General features: G+C 39.9%; 1 protein-coding gene across 3 annotated transcripts in view; it reads right to left on the bottom strand.

Annotated features, from left to right (window-relative positions):
• Positions 1 to 25,429, bottom strand: part of LOC144033122 (chloride channel protein 2-like) — a 129,976-nt gene extending 104,547 nt beyond the window's left edge. For all 3 annotated transcript variants that reach the window (XM_077540971.1, XM_077540972.1, XM_077540970.1), the window contains exon 1: positions 25,105 to 25,429. In XM_077540971.1, the coding sequence (XP_077397097.1) occupies positions 25,105 to 25,155 (51 nt within the window). In that variant the 5' untranslated portion in view covers positions 25,156 to 25,429. The remainder of the gene's footprint in view (positions 1 to 25,104) is intronic.
• Between the last annotated feature and the right edge of the window lie 207 nt (positions 25,430 to 25,636).

Raw genomic sequence — 25,636 nt, forward strand, 5'->3', positions numbered from 1 at the left:
ACACAGACGAGCCCACTATTCGCACCAATATGTAATTAGGCGCACCGGTGTCAAACTAAAGGCTCGTGGGCCAAATCTGGCCCCCGAAAGCAAATCATGTGCATCTACTTCATTTTACTTGCTAAATTCAGTTCCACAAAGACATTTTTAAAAACACTGAGATCGCAAGCATGGTTTTTCTTACCAAACCACGTTTTTTTAAATAAATTGGAAATTGTTGATCACATAATTTCTGATTTCAAAACTAATTATCAATCCATTGTTTGTGTATATGTAAAAATATAGTGAAATAACTACAATGTGGCCGTCAAAAAAATAAAAAAATAAAATAAAAAATAAAAAAAATAGTTTGAACCCCCCCGATTTTGGACTGTGAGAGCAATCGGAACAAACTGTACAGCAGGGATGGGCAAACTCTGTCCTCGAGGCCCCGAGTCCTGCAGGTTTTGAAGTTTTTACACTTCAAACACAAGCCAATTCCAATCTACAGGATCGTTATCAGGCTTATACAGAGCTTGCTGATGAGCTGATATCAGCTCTGTTCGAGAAGGGAAACATCCAAAACCTGCAGGACTCCGGCCCTTGAGGACCAAGGTTGTCCACCCCTGCAGTAGAGAGAACCTGCCGAGAGGTAATGACACTTAACTAACTTCCTACTTATGAAATGTTGGCAAAAATAAAAAATAAAAATCTGTTTAGAATTTTGGGGAAATCAGTTTATTTCACCATGGCCCTGGTTGATTACTGTTAATTACTACCATTGCTTCACCCATTCTCTGCAGTTGAGAGGCTGCATCACAGCCTTGTGTTTGTGTTCGCATTAAAAAAAACAAAAACAAAAAACAAAAAAAAAAAACAAATACGTCTTTGGGACACAAGGTGTTTAAAATAGAATGTATTTACCGTATACGTTTTGGGGAGCAAATGAGTTTTAATGCTGCACCTAATAGGCAATAAAAACTGCACTTAAATAATGATTCAAATTAAATATTTTGTACGAGTGAAATATAAATTGTACTTATATAAAAGCTAAAAAAAAATAAAAATAAAAAAAAGTTCTCAAAGATCAGAGGCAAATATATGAAAAATTAAATACAACTGAACTGAATATTTAAGCAAAAATTCTTTCATATACCATTAGAGGGAGCTTGTGCACCATTAGTGGTACTAGTACGACACTGAGAACCAATGTGCTATAGAGTTAACAGTGTCACTACACATTTTATGAGGTTCAACCATCTATTCAAAATAGGTGCTGTAACTCCAACATGGAAGTTTATTTTAAAATCAACAAACGGGGCATATTTTTTCACGTGCCTATTTTTTTTAAATAAACGTACTTAACTACTAGTGTATTGTCTGATGTTTGAAATCTGTGGAGACATGCACACTTAATGAGCTGATAGCTACACAAGATCATATGATCCCGGGAGCATCACTGGTGGGAAATATCAGCACGGGCCTGACTAATACGTAGTGATTAAAAGAGAAAAGCTTCCCTGATGACTGTCTTCATTGTGTGTTTAGATAACGTTTGTTTATTACTATGATTTATGGGATTTTATTTAGTCACAAGTAGACACATTTTCCAAGCACATGGTCATTATGGAAAAAGTTAGTGGATAAAGATTGCTAGTCAGCTAGCTATGTCAGTTTCTATTTTTTTTTTTTACGTCTTTGCTAACACACTGTGAATCAGTCTACTAGGTAAAAAAAAGGCTGACAGATTTAAAAACTGTAGATTTGCATACTCTATTAACAGGTCAAATCTTTTTGACCCTCTTCCTTCCACCGTGCAGTAAATAAGAATGTTGCTAACATTAGGACCAGTGTTGTCATTTTTACTAGTTCCTTTTGCCAGAGGCATCGGAAAAAGTTTCTAAATATAATGAAACTGTTGCTAAGTTGGCAACACTGCATACCTAATTCGTAGCTCTTGCTTGCTACCTCACATGCACATAAAATAATAGCTCAAGTTTCAAAAGAAGCACCATTATTTTACATTTTATACTAATTAAGACAATATATGTGAGTACATATTTATATTTATAAAGTTTATATACACACAACCTGAAGTCAAGGTTTGTTTAATCTTCTCACCGAGTCTCCCAACGGGTGGCATTCATTGTCTAGTCCTGTAGCGGACATTTGGGTTTGGTCGTAATATTTTTAGTCTTGTCTTTCTGTATTTACATTTACAGCTCAGCACACAGTGCACCAGATGTGTATGTGCAGTGCATGTCAGATTTCTTCTTCTTACCTGCATTTTTCCTTCTGTCCAAGTCATGTCATTACGCAAGTGCCTCCCAGTACTATAATACTATACTGCACTATAACTAGTGGTATCAGTGAGTACTCAAGAGTACTCACTGATATCGGTCTGGGATAAAAAAAAAAAAAAAAAAAAAAAAAAAGTGGTATCAAATATCGGAAAATGTTCTTTAAAAAATAAATAAATAAATAAATAAAAGGGGGGGGGGGCGGGGGGGTGTCACCAAATTTAACCAAAAAGTCACCAAGTTGGGAACACTGCTCAGTATAGATTACAAAAGCAGTGGGAGGGTGAGTGCATTAAGGGATAGCATATTAGCAGTTGTGCATGTCTGATGGAACAGTGGACACATGATTACATTGTCACATTCCAGTGTGCCTTTCTTCACCTTATCTTACCAAGTCATACTCAGTTCAAACAATCAATCAAGTTAACACTGTGATGATTGTTTCAATGCTACAGCAAGTCCAGGTCCCTGAATGTGTCAAATGAGACATGTAATCAAATATGATGTGCGTTATTGTTTGACCAACACAATCTGAACAACCTGCAGCTGGAATACCGAAAATACAATTATGGTTAATAATGGACAATAAACTGTGCCAGAATCACAAAGAGGTACTTTCATACACTATGTTGCAATATGGCTATTACAGAGCCATTAAGTATTTTCTGTGTGTTTTTAAGGCAATGTAAAATAGAGAACACATAATTTATGATAATATTCACCGCTTTTCGTTTATTCATATCAAGTTACCGTTTTTGTGTCATAATTGAGACATGTCATTCAGTCACTGTTCTCAGGACACCAAGCAGCTATATAAAAAGTAGTCAAGTATTAACGTACAGGATCATTAATGATTACCTATTGAGAGGGGCTAGAGGAATATTAAACAAAAAAAATAAATAAATAAAATTTCATAACTGATGAGCCCATACAAATTACATTTGTCAAAAAAAATATATTTGGCAAGAGGTCTTTCTGCATGTTGACATAAAAGGAAGAAGCAGAGTAATGAAATTTAAGACAAATCTTGTTCCCCAATAAGAGTTCCCTTTCTTGACTGGTTTTTCAGCTTAGGTTGGTTGTTGAGATTTGTGCAATATCAGCAACTGATGGCATTTTATGGCAATAACTGTATTATATATTATATTCCTAATGCTAAATGGACACATTTATTGTATCAGATCATGTTTTACAAGTTTATTTTGGCAAACAGTGTGAGAGGTGGTCTGTTTTCTCATTGCCTAAAGCGCAATGCACAACAAGCAGATGAACGTGACTGAAGTGGACCATAGAGGGGGAGGAATTTTTTTTTTTTTTTTAAATACTAGTTTGTGATTCTTCACCACACACACAACACATACACTACTCATGTATTGCAACGGGAAAAAACAAAAACTTGGAAATCGGGTTTTGAGGTTGCACATGCAGTATACTGTACTAAATTTTGGCTTGTTGAAATGCATAAACATAGCTGATTGTCAAAAAAAATGGTGAGGGGAAAAAAGTGGAACCAATTTATCAGATTTGTACTGTACCTTACAGAAATGTTTCGTTTCTGTTGATTTGTAAAGCTTATACTGTAGGTCACAGTCATGGAAAATGATTTGAAAGTGTCTTGGTACGTTGCAAGAGCAACGTCCACATTAATATCGCTGTGTGTGTGTGTAATATTCCCTCACCAGCAAGGAGCTTCATGAGTTTTTGCATGTTCAGGTTAAGTTTGAGGTCTATTTTGCCCCATACTGTGGAAAACTGCAGCATATGTAGACATAAGTATCTGAAAATGTCTCCGCTCCATCTAAAAGTGAGGTCACCGCTCTCTCGCATGCCTCATACGAGTTTCGCACAGACCAACAAATGTATCAGACTGCAACATTTTGTTTTCTCATTTGCACTTCGTAACCTCAAGATGGGGAGGGAACAAAGTTACTCAATTGCTGAGGCCTGAGCTAATATACAAGGAAGCGATTGATGTGTGAAAGCTCTTGATTCAAACACGTGTATTGAGAAAGGGGATACAAAGTAACATAGGGCCAGAAGCAGTGGAGGAACAGAAGTGCTGGGTGATTATGCAACAAAAATAATAAGTAGGATTATTGTTGATTGATATAATTTATAAAAATCATAATTGATTTCTAAACTTTGTATTTTTTCAACAACCAAAACTCAACTACTCAAGACAACAATTTAATCTTTAACACTTTCGTTGGTGGTCCAGTACAAAATGGCCTTGTAAATATGTGCAATTCCTCTTGCATTTTCGTTTTGCTGCATCCACATCTTTACTACATTGCATATTTGCACACATTCAAACCATAAAGCAGTGATACAATTTTTTATTTTATTTTTTAACACAAGAGCTACAATAGCAGAGCACAGTCAAGGAGGGAGCCGCTTCAGCGACAATAGATCAAATCATCGGACCCCAACAATAAACTGTTACACCGACGGGAGCATGCCGTTTTGCCATGTTTGGCAGTTACCTCCTTTTTGAAAACAGCATTCTTTGAGATAAAAGGAGACTTCTAATGTGGGTATTTGCATCTTAGTCGCATAGTGTTTGTTGTATATTTATGTAGCAGAATATGAAAAAAATAATAATAATAATAATAATAATGACTGGGTTTTCATATGGTTCTAGGCAGGCGCCAGAACGAGCTGCATGTGGCTCGCGAACCGCGCAACGAGTACGACAGCCGTAAAGCATCACCCTTATTTCTTTAATGTATTTATTTTATCTTATTTGTTGTTCGATTTGTCTTTTCAAGTCTTTGTTCTTGCTGGGCTAACTTGGGAAAATGTGTGTTCGTACGACAACTCTTTGAATCCTTGAAAACTAAACTTTAAATGCATCTTGACAGAACCACTGGAAAATAACATTGCAGTACTAACAAAATAAAATAATACAATAAAATAGGGCTGGGTATCGATTCAGATTTCCAAAAGCGATTCAATTTAATTCACAATTCAGTGATTTTCGATTCAGTTAAGGAGTACGTAGGTTTGACTTTTTTGTATTGATTACTCATGCCATGGATACTTGAGTACTGTTCCCTCGTTTTCCGCTGGGGTTAGGTTCCAAAAAATACCCGCAATAAATGAAATCCGCGAACTAGTTAGCTTTATGTTTTACAACTCTTATGCTACGTTCTCACCAAATCCGAAAAGGCGAACTGGAACGCTTCATTCGCGAGCGTTTCACTGCGTAGAGTGTTTTTGGAACACTTGCTGCTCATTCGCGCTTTCGTGCTCACCGGAGTGGAGGAGGTGTGTCCCTTGGTGAACAAGGAAGTGGAGCACTTTAGTGAGTCAACAAAAAGTGAGCACCGCCAACTACTTTCACTTCTTTCCTGGGACTAAACAGTCGTGGCACTATTTTCACCTTTTTGAGGTACGTAATAGCACTTTAGCTTTTTTAGTGGCAATCGGGCGGCCGGCATTTGAGCTAAAAATAGCTTTGGCGTTAATAATAAGCACTACTGCTAACTCGGTATAGTTCAAAAGCAAGTAAACAGACTTACCAGCACTTTCTTGATCATCATTCTGTCACGGCTGGCCTTGTTGTTGCGCTCGGGGTGACAATAGAGAGGACGCTGTGTGTGACGTGGCCCTTACTCGAAGCCGATTGGCTACAGCGAGGCGAAACGCGAAAAAAGTTCAATTTTTTGGAACTTCGACGAATATGCGAATGTGCGGATTTTCGTCGCGAATGTGCGGATTTTCGCTGCCGCGCACCGCGTCCCAACGCGCCCTCCGCACTTTCGTTCCGTTGCGCGCGAACTCCATTGACTACAATGCAAACGCGCCGCCGAATCGCTGTCCCTTGCTTTTGGTGAGAACGCAGCATTATAAATGTTTTAAGGCTCTAAAATCCCCGACCCCACAATTTATACACTTTTCTCATTGAGGCATTTCCATGTTCTCACATTTTTCTCTTGTTCAAACTTTGACAATGTTCAAACCTTCATAAATTTTATAAAATGGGTATATTACTGCAAAAAAAATATGCAAAATTGCACTTAAAAAAAATCCGCGATACAGCGAGACCGTGAAAAGTGAACCGCCTTATAGCGAGGGGAGACTGTACAGTAAAGTCATTTTTTGTATTTGTCACATTCCTAACACAAAAAATTGATCTGGGGAAGGGAAAATAAAAAATAAAAAAATCACTACAATGGAGACCAAATGTTCTGCACATTTGAGATATGAATACAATGGTGTCATGTTGCATTAACCAAATTCTGCGCAAACAGAGCTATTCAAGTCTGGTGATCAATCTGGTGAAAATACTTCTGGCACAATTTGGCACATTAATTTACGATGGGGGTGGGGGGCTGTATTCAAAGTATTGATTCAGGGTTTTATAAATCGATAAATATTTTCGACCCAGCCCTACAATAAAATAAAAGCAATAAAAACAATGAAGCTGCTAGGGGTGTTTAAATAAAAAAATAAAAAATAAAAAAAATAAAAAAAATAAAAAAATAAAATAAAATAAAAATCGATTCGGCAATATATCGCAATTCTCGAATCGATTCAATAGGCGGCCGAATCGATTTTTAAATATCCATTTTTGATGGAAAAATATTCACCAAAACGTCTGAGGGTTCACACCTTAAGAATGGAAGAATGTTATATTAATGGAACGTTAAGCCTTAATATTTTATTTTAATGCTGCTCAAACATGAAACAGATTACAACCTGTATAAGACTGAAGTTTCAGATCAATAAATAATACAGTTTCATACAAATCTTACACTGTACAAGTTTACTGATTAGTATTTTCAAAATTTAAATTAAAAAACAAATCGCAACAATCGACTTATAAACTCTTATCGGGATTAATCTGTATCGAATCGAAACCTATGAATCGTGATATGAATCGAATCGTCAGGTACTAGGCAATTCACACCCCTAGAAGCTGCTGTGTGAGCATTGGCCTATTAGTAGTATGGTGCATCATATGTCTAGAGTATACAAATTGATATAAAAAGACTAGATGAAGAAAGTTGCAATTACACTTAACTCATTTGCTCCCAAAGATGTACCGTATTTATACGTTGTTTTTTTCCATTATTTTATGTTGTTTTATGCTAGAGCATACAGAAGGCTTTGATGCAGCCTCGGAACTGACGAGAATGGTTGAAGACAAGCAAAGGTAATTATTACAAAAGCAGCCAGCAGGTGGCAGCAGAGTATAAGAGATCAACCAGGGCCATGTTGCAACAAGCTCTCGTTGCCATTGTTTTCAACAGTTTTGTAAATAATGACAAAACTTAGCTATATTCTAATGCCAATTTCTACAAAATGGAAACAGATAGAAATATCATTTTTTCCCTGACTCTAATCTTTCTTTTGATAGGTTCCATCTTTTTATAGCATTAGAGCACAGAAATCTGTGGGCCTTGCAAAATCTGTCAAAATTTAGTAAAACAGCCAGGAGCGAAGGGGGTTGGGAGTGAATGAGTTGGTATAACAAATTTTTACAGCTTAGGAACAATAAGCCTTCAAGTATTGTGATATTACCAACCATTTAAGGCCTTAATTTCAGCAATATCCATTTAATGACTTTTAATGCATTTTAATGACCCATGGAAAGCTTGTAAAAGCACGCTCAGGGAAGGGCAGAATAGCACACAACTCACGCTTACTACACAAGCAACATGGTACATTCAGAGTGCTTTCATAAAATAGTAACTTGCAGACACACACTGCTCCGTTTGGCACATTAATAATTTTTCTTCACTTAAAATGTTCTTACGATCTTGAGAAGCCAATATCGAAATCACGATTACATTTTGATTATCTGTCATGTTGATGAACACATGGTCTTAAGGGCAACATATATGAAGGCACAACACTAACACACGACAGCAGAAAGGGTAATACTGCATCTTTGGTAATGACTATTCCAGGTCCATTCGAAACTCATCAAATAGATTGTGTGTTCAGTTGTACAATCTATATGTGGCAATTAGAACTATAGGATACCATTTCCATGCAGACACAGAAATAGGACAACCCTGATTTTATTGATGAACCTCTCACCCAAACATGCTTCTTCAAATTGGCCATCCGAGCAAGCATTTTCATCACTTTTTCTAAGATCACTGTCCTTGTAATTTACCAATCCGCAAGTCAATCCGGCCGGGTGTCGGGACTTTGCCAGTTTTCCGTATATGGTGCACTGACAGACGCAGCCATATAGTGTGAAGTTTAACATGCATTACATCACTGTAAAGATCCCTTTTGCATTGAAAACAAATGTCACCACACATGCATCTAATTACCTTAAAGTGATCTGCTACCGTACTGCAGTGTGAACGCACTTTGGATACGTAATGTGCAGATTTGTATTTTTATTTTTTTTTGTCTGAAAGGCATGTGACTAAATCCTCTTGTGTCAATGTGACCAATCCAAATTAAAAATGTCACAAATGAGACTCCATCCATCCATTTTCTTGGCCGCTTATTCCTCACAAGGGTCGTGGGGGGTGCTGGAGCCCATCTCAGCTGGCTTTGGACAGAAGGCCGGTTACACCCTGAACTGGTTGCCATCCAATCGCAGACAAATGAGACTCTTGTGATTAAGGGCTATATAAGTAAATTTGACAGACTCTCTACCCTTTGAAAATAAGACATTGTCAAACATCTGCTTTTACTTTGGAAAACTACTACCATTTGACTCTAAAATTATTCGCTAGTGACAGCTCTAGCCGGGACTTCAGCAACAATAAGAAGATCATGTGGATCCCTTGGTGATAACAGTTGACAACTACTGCTCAAGAAAGTGTTTAGTATTGGGAATGGTAATATGATGCACTCAGTGTTACAATAGGTGCCATATACAGTAGGTACCATAAACATGTACTGTTTAACGCAAACACCAACCTGTAGGTTTCACCTACAGGATGAAACTCACTAGTAACTTAGCTTGCAATCAAACGTAGATTATTATCATGAGAATAAAATGTCATGTACATGATGTTGACTAGGAGTGTAACGATATATCGATAAATCATAATTTGTCTCACGATAGATTATCGATACGCCTACACCAATATCAATATTTGTAGTTAATATGCAGCGACTATAAAGGCTCCAATGTCCATTACTTATTGAGCAGTTACTTGTGGGGTCGCTAGGGGGAGCGCCTCATAAGAGTGGCGGGGAAATGTACGGAAGTCTTCAGGCGAAGAACACTCATGACCTTAGTTTTACTTGTGTTAGAAATTTATCTGTCCAGCAACTGACTGTTTTGCATAAGTTTCTATGAAAAATGCGTATTATATCTTCAATTTTTTTGAAGCACACAATTTGAGTAGTACTAATATTGATTTAATATTCAAATAATTTTATATATTTATCTTTGCAATGTTACAAAAAAAGTGTGTCAGTTTATAAAATGAAACAATTAACTATGTGAGTGATATGTTGCATGACAATAGCGTTTAAGAGACATACATTTGTTCATAGAAAGTGGTCTCTGTTAACTCATTCACAGAAACAATCCCGTTTGCTCCCGGCTGTTTTACTGAATTTTGACTGATTTTGCAAGGCCCACAGATTATTGTGTTCTATTGCTATAAAAGCATGGAAAGAGTAAAGTCTCTTCTTCCATCAGGAGGGGGGGGAAAAAAAAAAAAAAAAAAAAAAAAAAGTATGTTTCTATCTGTTTCCGTTTTGCAGCAATTAGCATACGAATAGAGCTAAGTTTCATCAGTTTTCACAAATCTATTTAAAATTTTAAGTAATTTAGCTTTTTTTCTAGATGGTCCTGGTTGATCTTTGCTCTGCCGCCACCTGCTGGCCGTTTGTGTAATAACTACCATTTCTCCAACTGTTCTTTGCAGTTGAGAGGCTGCATCAAAGCCTTCTGTATGCTTTGTCATTAAAAAAATAAATAAATACATAATTAAAAAAAAAAAGGGAAAAAACACGTATAAATAGGTCTTTGGGACACTTAAAACATTTAAAAAATGTATTTACACGTTATTGGGAGCAAATGAGTTAAGACATTTGTATTTGCTTAAAAAAAACTAAAGTACTCACTGTGAAGAAGACACCAGTTTTAATATTGAGTTTCAGTGATGGTAAATAAAGTATTTTATCATTGCAAAAACATCAGTTTATGTCTTGAGTACTTTTATCGCAGATCATCGTCGATTTATTACCTGGCCAATATACAGTGGTACCTCTACTTACGAAATTAATTGGTTCTGGAAGAAAGTTCTTAAGTAGAAAATTTTGTAAGTAGAGACGCATTTTCCATGTTAAATGCCCTAATCCGTTCCAAGCCTCCCAAAATTCAGACACAAATGTTTTATAAAGCATAAAAATGCATCAAAACATGTTACAATTAGATTATTGCACAATAAATGAGAGTTGTGCATAATGTAAAAAAACAAAGAATAAAGTAAAGAATAAAAATGATGGGCATTTACCTTTTTAACTGCTGTCCTCATCGTTTTTTTGCCCTCTTTGGTTCATGTTGCTCTCTCTCAGAAGTGTTTTTTTTTTTTTTTTTTTGCCTGGTGTTTTGTAAAGAACTGATCCATGGATGTTTTGTTTTTTATATTTTATTTTTATTTTTTTTTAAACAATCCTTCGGAAATGTCCAAGGCAAACATCATCTTAGTGAGCAAACGCCTGACTGGTGAACACTTTTTCTGGGCGATACTTTTAAACAAATTCTGAAACTTCCGGTATGGCGAGGCATCTTTTCAAAAAAAAAAAAAAAAAAGGCCCGTCTCGTCGCAATTAAAAACTTACTGTGCCTTCATCAATCACCAATTGTTTGAATTTTTGCACAAATTAGTTCATACATTTTCGAAAAACTATCGGAACACCTCATGGGCCGGGGATGAATGATGAGGACGCTGTATAGACACCGATCTAGTATACGCTCATACTTATGGTAGAGGTTCCTCTTAGCCAATGGGATGCCAGAACGATGCACAAACACCAATCTAGTATTTACGCTCGTAGGTACCTATGGTAGGAAATAGCCATAGCCGAAAGTATGTTGCGTTCGGTAATGCATTTTTACCTTTCGTATCTAGAAATTTCTTTCGTAACAAGAGGCAATATTTTCCTGTTGAGGCGTTTCGTAACTCGAAAATTTCGTATGAAGAGACGTTCGTAAGTAGAGGTTCCACTGTAATCGTCATATTGTGAGATAATCGTTATAAGCCTTGTATCGCATATTGTATTATGAGGTACCCAGAGCTTCCCACCCCTAATGTTGACCATTAATGACTCCTAAAAAAGCTGTCAGACTTGAGCCTGGTAAAATGGGGCTCTCTTTGTGTTACACAACCACACCCTTGTGGCACACTTGCACAAAAGGTAACTCAGAAGTGCTCAGGAAGCAAACTTGCTTTCTGAAATAAGTGATTTATTATTATTATATTTATGATTTACCGTTAAATGTGTTGACACAATCAAGTTAAAAATCTTCTAAAATACGTCTTTATAAACCAGATAACGCAATACTGCTTTACTTTATATGGATACTGGCACAGTATACTGTCATGTTTTGGTTTGGTGGGGGTGGGTTTTTGTTGTCTTTTGGTCGTTTGTCATGTGTTCCTTGTTTCTTCCCTTGTCCCGTTATGTCAAACCACGTCCACCTGAGTGTTTCTTCCCTTCCCAGTGTATCCACCAATCAGCTTCCCCTGCCACTTGTGTCTTGCCCAGCTGTGTCTAGTCATTGTCATTAGCCTGTGTGTATTTAGTCCCCTGTTTTCCGTTCGGTTCTTGTGGAGTCATAGTATCTGTTGTGCCTGTTGTTGTCCCTGTGTTCCATGCCATGCCATGCCTTGTGTTTGTTTTTTGATCTTGTTAATTTTTTCATAGTACCTTGTTTATAGTTTTTGTTAATTAAATCCCCTTTTTTACCTGCATCCCTGCCTTGCCCTGTTTTTTGGTTGCCTCCTGCATTTGGGTCCTGCCTTCAACACCCCACATCGTGACAGAATGACTCCACCAGAACTGGACCCAGCGGGGGCAATGGCGGAATGGGAGCCCTGGGCGAAGAAGGGGCTTGAGGCCTGCGACCGAGCCATTGCCGGGCAGAAGGAGGGGCTTGAAGCCTGCGACCGAGCCATTGCAGGGCTAAAGGAGGTACTGGCTTTGCTCCGTGGCGTCGGGAGTGACGGGTCAGACAGGCCTCAAGTCCCTGAACCTCGTCTGCTGGAGCCTCTCGCTCCTGAACCTCGTCTGCTGGAGCCTCTCGCTCCTGAACCTCGTCTGCTGGAGCCTCTCGCTCCTGAACCTCGTCTGCTGGAGCCTCTCGCTCCTGAACCTCGTCTGCTGGAGCCTCTCGCTCCTGAACCTCGTCTGCTGGAGCCTCTCGCTCCTGAACCTCGTCTGCTGCAGCCTCTCGCTCCTGAACCTCGTCTGCTGGAGCCTCTCGCTCCTGAACCTTGTCTGCTGCAGCCTCTCGCTCCTGAACCTCGTCTGCTGGAGCCTCTCGCTCCTGAACCTTGTCTGCTGGAGCCTCTCGCTCCTGAACCTCGTCTGCTGGAGCCTCTCGCTCCTGAACCTCGTCTGCTGGAGCCTCTCGCTCCTGAACCTCGTCTGCTGGAGCCTCTCGCTCCTGAACCTCGTCTGCTGGAGCCTCTCGCTCCTGAACCTTGTCTGCTGCAACCTCTCGCTCCGGAACCTTGTCTGCTGCCGCCGCAGCCCCTGGCCGCGTCGCCTGGGCCGCTGCCGCCGCAGCCCCTGGCCGCTTCGCCTGGGCCGCTGCCGCCGCAGCCCCTGGCCGCTTTGCCTGGGCCGCTGCCGCCGCAGCCCCTGGCCGCTTTGCCTGGGCCGCTGCCGCCGCAGTCCCTGGCCGCTTCGCCTGGGCCGCTGCCGCCGCAGCCCCTGGCCGCTTCGCCTGGGCCGCTGCCGCCGCAGCCCCTGGCCGCTTCGCCTGGGCCGCTGCCGCCGCAGCCCCTGGCCGCTTCGCCTGGGCCGCCGCCGCCGCAGCCCCTGGCCGCTTCGCCTGGGCCGCCGCCGCCGCAGCCCCTGGCCGCTTCGCCTGGGCCGCCGCAGTCCCTGGCCGCTTCGCCTGGGCCGCCGCCGCCGCAGCCCCTGGCCGCTTCGCCTGGGCCGCCGCCGCCGCAGCCCCTGGCCGCTTCGCCTGGGCTGCCACCTCCTGTTCCTCGTCAGGCGGCGCATGGAATGCGGCCGCCACCTCCTGTTCCTCGTCCGGCGGCGCATGGATTGCGGCCGCCACCTCCTGTTCCTCGTCCGGCGGCGCATGGAATGCGGCCGCCACCTCCTGTTCCTCGTCCGGCGGCGCATGGATTGCGGCCGCCACCTCCTGTTCCTCGTCCGGCGGCGCATGGATTGCGGCCGCCACCTCCTGTTCCTCGTCCGGCGGCGCATGGATTGCGGCCGCCACCGCCTGCACCAGTTCCGGCGGCGCCCGGCCAGCGGCCGCCATCGCCTGCACCAGTTCCGGCGGCGCCCGGCCAGCGGCCGTCTCCTGCTCCTCATCTGGCGGCGAACACCCCGCCGCCACCTCTGCTCCTTGTCGGGCGTCGAGGACGCCCTCCTGACTGGCCCCGCTGGGACTCTTTTGTCGGGCGTCGAGGACGCCCTCCTGACTGGCCCCGCTGGGACTCTTTTGTCGGGCGTCGAGGACGCCCTCCTGAACTGCTTTTTGTCTGGGACGGATGGGTGGGCCGTGTGCCCTCCTCCGTGCCCCCTTCCGCCCGCCCTTGTTTTTGGACTTTTTATGTTGGACGTCTGGGAGCCGTCCCTTGAGGGGGGGGTTATGTCATGTTTTGGTTTGGTGGGGGTGGGTTTTTGTTGTCTTTTGGTCGTTTGTCATGTGTTCCTTGTTTCTTCCCTTGTCCCGTTATGTCAAACCACGTCCACCTGAGTGTTTCTTCCCTTCCCAGTGTATCCACCAATCAGCTTCCCCTGCCACTTGTGTCTTGCCCAGCTGTGTCTAGTCATTGTCATTAGCCTGTGTGTATTTAGTCCCCTGTTTTCCGTTCGGTTCTTGTGGAGTCATAGTATCTGTTGTGCCTGTTGTTGTCCCTGTGTTCCATGCCATGCCATGCCTTGTGTTTGTTTTTTGATCTTGTTAATTTTTTCATAGTACCTTGTTTATAGTTTTTGTTAATTAAATCCCCTTTTTTACCTGCATCCCTGCCTTGCCCTGTTTTTTGGTTGCCTCCTGCATTTGGGTCCTGCCTTCAACACCCCACATCGTGACATATACATGTACTGCACGTGAAATAGGATGAAAATTTTAAATGGCGCGAGTACAAAAATGAAAATGAATTGAAAGTTTAAAAAAAACAAAATAAAAAAAAATGGATCCACTCCAAAACAAACAAGTTAACAGTCTAGTCACACACGCGCACTAAACTGAGACCCAATGGGCAGTCTTTCAAACAAAGTGTGTGCTTGTTGGAAGAAAAGGGGACCTACTGTAGTATAAATCTCTGATCCCAGAGACTGAAATCGGGTCAAAAACAATGTTAACCTCATTATAGCATTCAATTTTAGAAACAGTTAAAATAAAAAATATTTTAGACAGACTATTACACCTTTATACTGACTTTTGTTCGTCCCAAGAGATACTTTCACAGACAAGACTGTGAATATCAATATTGTGATATGCACCACTAACTAGATTGGATTTATTGATAAATTGAACTTTAGGAATGTTGATTACTTTTATTTTTTTCAAATCAGTACAGGATTTTCTAATTATGATTATTCATCTATATTCAGTGATTCTTAATGTGTGCTGTGGAAAATTACCAAATTTCCTTTAATTGACCCAAAAAATGTGTTACAGATTATATATCCATCGTCTATCTGACTATGAGAGTAACTTACAGAGACAGACAGAAAAAATAAATGATCTTCTGCTAAATGAAAATAATAATATTGATTAATTGATATCTGCATTCACCACTTGTTACATTTGTGTTTGATGGTATGCAGTGACATTTTTCAAACTTATAACACTATATTTGCCTTGGCTCAGTAAAGGTTGGGAATCACTTCTCTACTTGACCATGTGATCATGAGTCCTTGATTAAATCCCAGTCAAGCAATGTGGCTAGACGGACAGATAGAATACACAGGGGATAAAACAAAAAAAATAAAATAAAAAATACTAACTATCTGCATGAGTGCACAATGATGAAATCCCGCCAAGTCATATACTACAAAAATAAATTAATTAGTAACAGCAGACAAATTATTGATGCAAAACTGATGTACAGTACATAAGAAAACAGTAAATGTTTCTAAGATAACCAAGTGTTCCTGTCTGGAACTTTTTAATGATGTGCAGTTGATATATAAACAAGATCATATGATCAAAAATGTGTTATCAACAAACCGCAGTTCCTAAATTAAGCAACCTAAAACATAAACAGCAGATTATAAACTGAACATCCTCTACCGTTTTATATGCCAACTTGGAATGCTTCAAGGTTACCCTCTGTGACCAGATTGACAGCTGAGAGAACGACAAATGTTGAGAGGGGTTCAACTTCTGGGGCCTCATTTATAAAGCTTGCGTACGATCAAAATGAGGCCAAAACTCTACGTACGAACATTTCTGCGCCAAAGGTGGTATTTATAGAAAACACACTGAACGTGAAACTTTACGCACCGCCACGTCAAGTCTGGACCTACCGTACGCAATCCGCACATTCTGGAGACATGGGAAAACAGCGACACAATCAGTTTTGTGGTGCATTTCTAATCCTCAAACGACATGTATGCTGGATGTTGGGTCACATATATTAATGTTTGTTTTGTTACAGAGTTGCTTGGATGTCACAAGCGCGCAGTGGGGCGGAAAGCTGCATGCGAATGAACATTTTAAACGCTCGTTTTCTCTCATTGATCACCTATCTTGAAAAAGCCTCATGCAACAAAATCATATTAATGACAACTATGTACACATACTGCACGCATTACATCATCGCGCCGCGCAACAATATGCCCCAATAGTAACTTCACCCGCACGTGCCGCGCAATTGCCATTAAAGGCTAAATAAAACGCACAAGACAAGACAATAATGATTGAAAAAATAGCTAGAAAAATAGTTTGGTGCAAGCATCTTTGCTATAGGGAGATAGGGTTTCGTCAAGCAAATAAATAAATGCGCGCGTCAATAAAGTCTGCCATCAACGTTCACAATGCGATCCACGCAGCCGTGATTCTGGATGAAGATCCATAAGCAACACATTAGGAAATATTAACAACAATAATAGGGCGGCCTATTGATCGCCTAATTTAGAGACAATTTAGTAAGTCTGAGTGAAAACAATACAAGTTAGCGTTTAAAAAAATGGATGGATGGATTATCATTATTATTATTCCTTTCCTTATTTAAAAAATAAAATCTGCGTCTTTGCGCCATGTGGCGGCACTACTGTGACTCGCGTTCCGCTTGCTTTTATTGGCCTTCCGTGACTCGACCTCTTCAATGAGGGTTTCAATGTACATCTTGTTTTAATTTTTTTTTTTTTTTTTTTAGGACCTACTGTTCACACTAACATTCTAGTACATTATGGTGACTTTAGCTTTCTTTCTTGCCTTTCATTGACCGTCCAAATTGTTTTGGTTTGATGTTCGCCAAAACGTGCTGCTTATTAATATGCAGATGAGTCGCTTTCCATTGCCAAATATGGGGTGAAATAGGCGGACTTGGGGCAGGGAACGGCGTGGAATCTGCTGCGCACACCGGTTGGGATCGTGTGGCATTTATAAAGGGAACTTGCGTGCAGATTTGCGTATGGGTGTATACGCATGGTTTTATAAATCTCAATTTTTTTTCTGCGTACGTGAGTTTTGAGTTTCGTTCGTACTTTTCTGCGCAGGTTTTCACGCACAGTTTTATAAATGAGGCTCCTGGTGTTTTTGACAGACGATAACGCTGTTGAAACAACACCAGTTGACAAAGAACTTCTGAAACTGAGGACACTGAATCGGTTGTGCCTTTCGCAAACTATTCAGTTCATCGAACGCATTTGTCAGTTCAGTTGAGCTCAGCCTCAAGCGTGCTGGCCGGGAATGGAACTGCCGTGTTCAGTCACTCGTGAATTTTGGGCGAACAACATCACCAACGTGCAAGCTGGGTGGGGCTGTTTACACCTGAGCGAACGCGACTTGTTCACTGCAAACGAACGTCATGCATCACTCCGAAAATGACCGCACCAACTGAAGATGCCATGACTAATTCATTCACTGCAAATGAGCATGTAATCACAACATGCATCACTCTGTGAATGACGTGGCCCTGAGCGATTCTAACAGTTTCCACTTCGACGATACATTTCCATTGGCATCTGTTTCTCCAAGTTAACAAACACAAAGCAAACACACACCTTCCCCCTTATCTGAATAGACTACATATACCTGTAAGTAATTCGAGATTAGAGGAGGGACAGGGTTGAGCGGGTTGCATTGGCTAAATGGGATTGTGTAGGGAAGTGTTTAGGCTCTGTTTTAAGAATAAAATTAACACTACTGTGAATGCAGCGTTCCCTGCTAAGCGTACGTGTTACAAAGTGAATGTTTAGGGATGAATCATGAATGACGAAGCACTGAAACATAACGGAATCAGCATGAGGCCAGAGCGCAAGCAGTTATGAACAGAAAATTTGTATAAGACTACCGAATGAAGAATACTGAGCTCTCTCAAAAAAAAAAAAAAAAAAAAAAAAAAAAAAAAAAAAAAATGCAATTTGAGGGTTGTTTCTTTCTTAATAAAAATAGAAGATAATTAGAACATCATCCTCATTTTTTTTTTTTTTATAAAACTTTTTTTTCTATTAAATCAGAACATTCCATCTCAAAATTTCAAATATGGCTTGTGTTTGTATATTCTAAATGGACATATTTGACATTTTGAGTAGAATCTTGGTATTTAATGGGAACAAGTGTTCTATAAAAATAAAAGGAAAACAAAGTTCTATTGATATCCGATTGTTTTTTTGCTGATCCAAAAAATGATCCGATTGCGATTCAAATCCGTGATCTGATCCAAACCGTGAATTTTTTGATCCACTGTTCCCAGTAAATTAATACTTAGTGAGACAATAGAAATGTGTGTTTAAAAAAAAAAAAAAAAGTAAAAAAAAAAAAGTGCATCATTCAACATACATAGATTAAAAATGGATCAATCGTTTTATAATTGAATCATAGCCACTGAATCGTAAGGTGCCCAAAAATTCCCACCCCTACTCCTGGATTTATCTGAAATAATATTTTCTTTCTCTTTTTTTTTTTTGTATGACTGGGTTGATGTTCTTAATTAAATTAATATGTCTCTGCTGTTCAATGTGAATGTACAAATCACTGAAGAAGCATTACCCAGTGTTCACCAATCAGGACCACTATAAGCCACTGAGTCCTGTAAGCATTTTGTGACATTAACGTCACTGCATAAGATGTTGAATGCTATCAACCAAAAATATAAAATTTATTAAAAAATAAATAAAAATATAAAAAATAAAAAAAGGGGGGGGGGGGCAGTATTATCGTCAAATCAAGAGAATCAGGTGGCACAATATCAACAAAAACAAAATTATCTTTCCAAGTCTATCGAGTCTTCAAGCTTAGTCTTTCTATAGCCCTTTTTCTACTGCTTGATCACCAGTACAGTACGTGACAATTCTAACCTTCAGTTTTACTTGCAGATGAGTCATTGAATACGTTTACATGCAGGCAATAACCATTTTAAAACACGGATATTGGTAATATTTGGGTTTTGCAAGGCCATGTAAATACACGCAATAACCCAAATAAGACCCCTGGGCTACCCCTTTCATGACCTGAATACTTACCCATATAAACGCAAATCGGAATACCTTGAGTGAACGGCGCATTGCTTTTCGCTGTGCGCATGCTCTCTATTTTCTTCTTCGTCTTCTTTTTTTCACTCATTTGATTCGTAAGGAATCTTGGTCTACGTAGTAACGACTTGTATGTGCAGCTTCGTCCCACTTGCCAAAGAAGCCTCCCTTGAATACATTGATTTGTCGCTATACGTTTTCACATTATGTTGTGTCTCTACGGCGAAAACGCCACAGTTTGTGCCTATACACATATAGTAAATGTAAGTATATAAGTCAGTGCTTCTGGCGTGTAACCCACCGGAAATATTCAAGCCTGTGTCAAACATGGCGCTCGCAACAAAGACCACACTTCTGGAGCGAGGAGGAAACCGACTATTTCATTTAGGGAGGTGGGTGACATAAATATAATGTCTTTCATTGAACATAGTAAGTTACAAGCGGAAATGACGTTATTTACGTAATTAGATTGTCCGCCCATTGCGGTCCGAACAGGGATATTCAAAATCGAGTACAAATGGCCATGTAAACAAGAGTACGCATGTACACGTGTTACCTTGATCGTTTCAGAAACCTAAATTCTGACTTTAACACGAATATTGACTGCATGTAAATGTAGTCAACATATTCTATTAGCCATTTGTTAGCAAAATTACCAAAAGCAAATGCTTTGCTTTTTGTTTGTTTGTGAACATCTGTGATTTAACATGCAATTGATTCACACTACAAGTGCTTTGGGCGATTACGTAGCAGAATGGATCATTTTGGGAAACAAGAACAGCCAAGGTCATCCTTTTGTTACTTGATGCTTATCTATGCTTCGAGCTAGCAGTATATTCCCACTTTAGCACCGAACAAACATTACGCAAACAGCCTTTTTAACACGCATTAAATGCATGGGTCAAGTACTTGTCAGCCTGACACTCTTCCACAAATAACGCCAATAGATAAATAAAACAAAACCAAACATATTTGTAGTCAATAATATCATATATATATATATATATATATATATATATATATATATATATATATATATATATATATATATATATATATGGCATAAAAAATCCAAAGTGAGGACAACAACAGTAACAACTGATACCCTTGACTTGGGTCACCTTAAGACAAATGGCCACCACGCAGGGGCACAGAAAATTATGATTATTTTTCTATTGTTCTTTGCGGCATACTTTTATTTGACTTTTGTTTAGTTAAAGAATAAAGTAAGGCAGAGTCCATAGCTTTTATTATTAGTATTATCATCATCATCATTATTTTCTTAGAAAATAGGTCTTGGAGCGGGGAGAGTTAAAATAGCATGCCAGTACCACAGTATAAAGATTTGAATAGTCAGAAAGGCACAGGACTATAACATTAAAGGTTGTGGTTAAACAATTTGCCTTATTGTTATTGCTAGTAGTATGTTCTTACACATAATTTTTCTTAGCAAACTCACGAGGCCCAATTCGACCAAATGGGTGGTGTGATAACCACTCATCCATTTACCAAAATAGGATATGGCAGAGGTATATTAGACACAACAAAACCAAAGTCCTAGTATTATATCAAAGTCAAAACATGAGAACGTGTTACACATCTACCAAATAGTTAATAAAAATCTACTGATTGTCCTATCAGCACAGAATAAGTGTGGACATGGCTCCAACACCTCTACAACCACATAAAATCTGAAAATGCAACATAAATCGAATTATTCTCTTGTACCACCGTATCGCAAATAATCCACTTGTTAGTCAGCCAGCGGTGCCCAAAGTTCAGCCTTGTGGGCCATTTGTATTTTTGGTGCTCATTTTTATTAGCCTCGGGCATATTCTTAAAATAAAACGAACCAAGCTCACATCACAACCATGCACTTGTGTTTGTCTGCACTGTACATCTTACTTTTGACACAGTATCGGGCTGCTCTGACAAGGAAGGCCAAGAGGAAGTGTGACCGTTTAAGGATGTTATTGCAGTAATTAAGGTTATTATGTTCGAAGACAAAACAGTCCTCAGATATCAGCTTTTGCTTGATATCGGAGAAGATCATGACCAATAGCCATCTCTCTTGACAAAAGACAATTATTATTAGCGTGAAAATTTTAAAAAGCATATTATTTAAAAAGGTAATCCCACATTTTGCCAATTCATTATTTTTTATGCAGCAGTAAGTTACACATTGTTGATAAACTGAATCAATGATTGACAAGGAAATGTGATTCCCAGCATTGTATAATGTCAAAGTGCTTAAAGGCCAGAACCTTTTATCTCTTGCCAAGCCTCTGCGCTAAATGACACATGTCAACATGAGCCTCTTTTACTTTGGTCATATAAACCCACATTTTCACAACTTTTTCTTGTCCTGTGGTCCGATGCTGGATTAAGTGTTAATGCAATTTGCCAGTTTAACACCACACATCTAAATCAAGCAAAGGGGCAAGCTGCAACTGCTGTAAACGCCCATTTATCATCTACTTGTTTTCACTGGTCGTGGTTTTATTTTTAACTGCCGTTTGTGTGCATTGCTGTTACGTAGCTTTGTCTTGTAACGTTCAGAATGTATTTTCATCAGATAAAAATTGAAACTGTATTTATCAGTATGCTAGAAACATTTACTAGAAATGAGATCCCAGCAGAACAAGTGAGGCGTTTATTCACCCACACTATTCTATTTACTCAACAAATGCACAGCACGGGAAAAAAATACATTCCTTAAAGCCATTTGTACTTGTACCATAATACAGTACTGTTTTTAATAAAGTCTTGTCAATGTATACCAAATTGTTTGGTTCAGCAGCATTAAGGCTGCAAGCATGCTTACTGGGATGCAATGTGCAAGGCACACTGTTATGTTCACTACAGTCACACTATAAGGCAAAAGTTTTAGGACACTTATAGTTCTTCTCAAAAGGTGTTGTGATTACGGCTCTCATCTTCAACACTAAACTTCCAACAAAGTCTTTCTGGACCTTGCTTTGTACGCTGTGCAGTGCCGCCGTTACCCCTCTGGGTGCCCTAAGCTTAAAAGTGTGATGGTGCCCCCGAATTTTATTTTATTTTCCTTTGCGGGGCGGGGGGCATTTTCATGCAACGATAATAGTTTGCAATGACTTAAAGAACCAACACCAACCTTTTGTTGCGCCACGGACTGGTTCAAACCCGTTTTCGCAGACCAACAATCATTTGCAATTCTCACGGGTTGGGGTGATCAAAAGATAACACGACTTATTGCTGCTTTGTTGTGGTGTCTGCACAGCTACTTAGTAGCAGCTAAACTTGAAATGGTACGTTGGCAGCCTGTGCATGCTTTACACATGTCCTAATGATTCAACAGGATTGTTGTGTTAACTGTTTTTGAGTACTTATCTTGCACGTCGTCTTCATTTACTTCACAAGATACAGCCAGAAAAACGACGGGGAAACATCTTGTCGAACTGTTTCATCTTGGGACGATGACGCCAAGTCATAGCTTGATTAGATGCACATTCAGTCATTGTTTACTTCTTTTTATGTCTTCAAATCGCAAACCACAGAAGAGAAGGGAAACCAGCTGCTCTGATTGGCTGATGTCACTCACATTTCCATCATATCTGATCACTTGCCGATCTCCATGTCATTATATCACAATTCTTAATCATGTAACATGGAGCCCCATTGATATTGCCCTTTGGAAAGGAATCGATAAGAGTGAGGGATATTTTGAGGCTGATGTGTATGCTTAAAAAAATAAATAAATAAATAAATCTGAGTTTTATGAGAAATTTAGGTTGGGCTGTTCTTATTTTGATGGGTCGATGACAGAGATTTTTGATCTGGGTAATGAATTATGAAATTATTCCAAGTACCCCCTGCAATGTGCGCAAATATTTATTTCTGTTTGATACGTTGAATTAGTTTTTTTTTTTCTATGTACATTTGAAATATCCAACTGTGTGAGTGGTCTTTGAACGCACCAGGAGTTACTGCCGAACATGAATGACGTGCTTTGTTTTCTTTCTTCTCCCCACGCATTTCTGGATTGTAGAATGTAAGCACTCCCCCCCCGAAAACTTTATGTTACTGACAATCACAATACAGGGGTTCTTCATGTCTTTAAATGAAAACAAACGTAGTAATGTCGCATCCAAAGCTTGCACGAGTGACACTGCTCCCGGCACCAGTGTTCACGGTAACATGTCAAGTGCATTGCGTGCGCCGTGGCCACAGGCAAATGGGGCCACACACGGACGATGGTGCCCTACGCACTTTGCGTATTCTGTGTATAGGGTGCGGCGGCCCTGATGCTGTGGCATACTGGACCAGAATTTGGCCTACAAAGCATATAATAGTCCACAATTCCTTAGCTCAACATAGAATTTAAATCAGTGTGTAACTAAGGGGTCTAATCCAACTAGTTATTCATTAAAACGTGACTTGCCACAACCCTAAGATCACACGCATGGTAGTACAAACTGTAGTTTCAGTCTTCAATAGCTTGTCAATACCAAGTGGTTTTCATTGACAGTGGATTCATTGACTCAGCTGCCCACAACAAACCAACACAACTGCCATTTTCATACAAAGAAACCATGCTAGCGCAACCCACAAGGAGCTGACGACAGGCCAAAGACAGCCCATTAACACGATCTCAGGCTATTCTAGCAAAGAAGTTGTTTGTTTCGATTTGGATGTTTTGTTTATCCTCAAATTATCAGCAGGGTGATGGACACTAAACAGAGAAGGTGCAGGGAACTTTTCTGTAGCAAAAGCTGCTTGTGCACGTTGCTCTGGTCGGAGCATGAGACCCCGTCAGGGTGACAGAGCGTCCAGTGCTGAATCAGCAGGTAGCACATTGTGTAATCTCTCAAACACACATACAAAGATTAAATGACACAGTGTGTGTGCGTGTTTTAAAAGGGGCTTTCTACAAGGAAAGTTATTCAAGAAAAGGAAACAGAGTTCAAAGATGTGTTACAGTGTTGTCTTTTCATTTAAAGCATTGGCTTTCTGTTGCTTAATAGGTCCTTTTGGCCGTTGAAACAAGTCTACTCAAATAGAAGATTCTTCGAGCTTGACAGCAGCTTTGTCAGTAAAAGCTCAGATATTTACATGCAAGTGCGCGCATGCACACACTAGATTGGACTCAAACTGTGCCCTCTATCATTCTGAGGGACCAATCCTTACATCTAAAATGAGACCACAAAAGGTTGCACGTCAAATACAAAAAAACAAAAAAAAACAAAAATGATAACCTGATAAACAGGTAAATCTGTTTGCGACAAATTTAAGTCACTTTAAAAAAATAAAAAATAAAATAACAAATGCAAAATATTACTGTGACAATATGTATACAAACACTGCAGACCAAAGAGGGAAAATGCAAAGTGTAATCATTACATACCCAACATGTACAATTATATTAAACTTGTGCTGAATTTGTACCCACCAAACATCTTAAAACAAGGCTTGTGCTGTGATTATTGATTTATTCTAGACATTAGCAACAAGTGTGGTCGACTAGGACAGTTTGGCCTTGGATGTTATCTCTTTTCAAAGGGATACTTGATAAGTCATTTATCAATAGATGTTAAAGAGTTAAATCCAGATGTTTTGCCTTTAGCTTTGCTACCTGCATTGTTAAGCTAGTTGTGCTCTGTTTATTATTTTAGTCTACCAAAGAGTCACGTGCCAAACGTAAGGGTAGACAGTAGACACGTGGACCACGTGAACGTACTACAGCTCGATTTTTTTTTTTTTTTTTAAAGACTCAACGTGTTCATTCATTTTCAGCAGCAGGAACATGCCTACGCCACAGTGGCGAACCGTATAGAAAATGTTTACATGTTGATGTCGCTACTCTAAATGAGCTTTAAACCGCTTTCATATCAAACTTTATGTCACCCGCTGGATCCGGCGGTGTGTTCGGTGAAGTTCGGCGTCGCTCTAAAGTGTGAACAAGTGCCATTCGAGTGTGTGACTGGCGAGCTCGACTTGAAATGACAGCACTTCAACTTACCAGAGTTTGCTCATACTGCAGCGCCCGCTGGTCGGAGCCGTCCCCAGCCATGGTGAGCTCCGTGCTGCCCGGGTGAAAGCTTTGTGTTTGGAATTGAGAGCACACCGACAGAGAAGTCTCACTGCGCGTGCAGCTATTAGAGCATTTGACCAGCTTTAGACACTTTAGAGGAGTTCGGAAGCGAACTCCAACTCAGCAATGCCTCCTGCTTATAGCCAAGTTTCTTCATTTTATACCCTCAAGTCCCGGCCGGGGGAGAGTCACTTGTGAGGCGGAGCTCTCTGAGTTGGTTTCGACACTCCCAACTGGAGCCAGCTTGCGCCAATTCAAGCACAATCACCTGCTGCTAGATTGTAAGCTTGAATATTTATTCAATTTTATCATGTATTTATATTCTATGTATTACAATTAGTTTACTATTATTAATACTTAAAGATGAGTTTGTATTTTTCAAATAATCCTTATTTTTTCATACATGCTGCTCATGAGTATAATGATCTTTAAATAAAAGAATAATATTTTTTTTTAAAAA

The sequence above is a fragment of the Festucalex cinctus genome, chromosome 13, assembly GCF_051991245.1.
Source record: "Festucalex cinctus isolate MCC-2025b chromosome 13, RoL_Fcin_1.0, whole genome shotgun sequence".
In the NCBI taxonomy this organism is placed as follows: domain Eukaryota; kingdom Metazoa; phylum Chordata; class Actinopteri; order Syngnathiformes; family Syngnathidae; genus Festucalex; species Festucalex cinctus.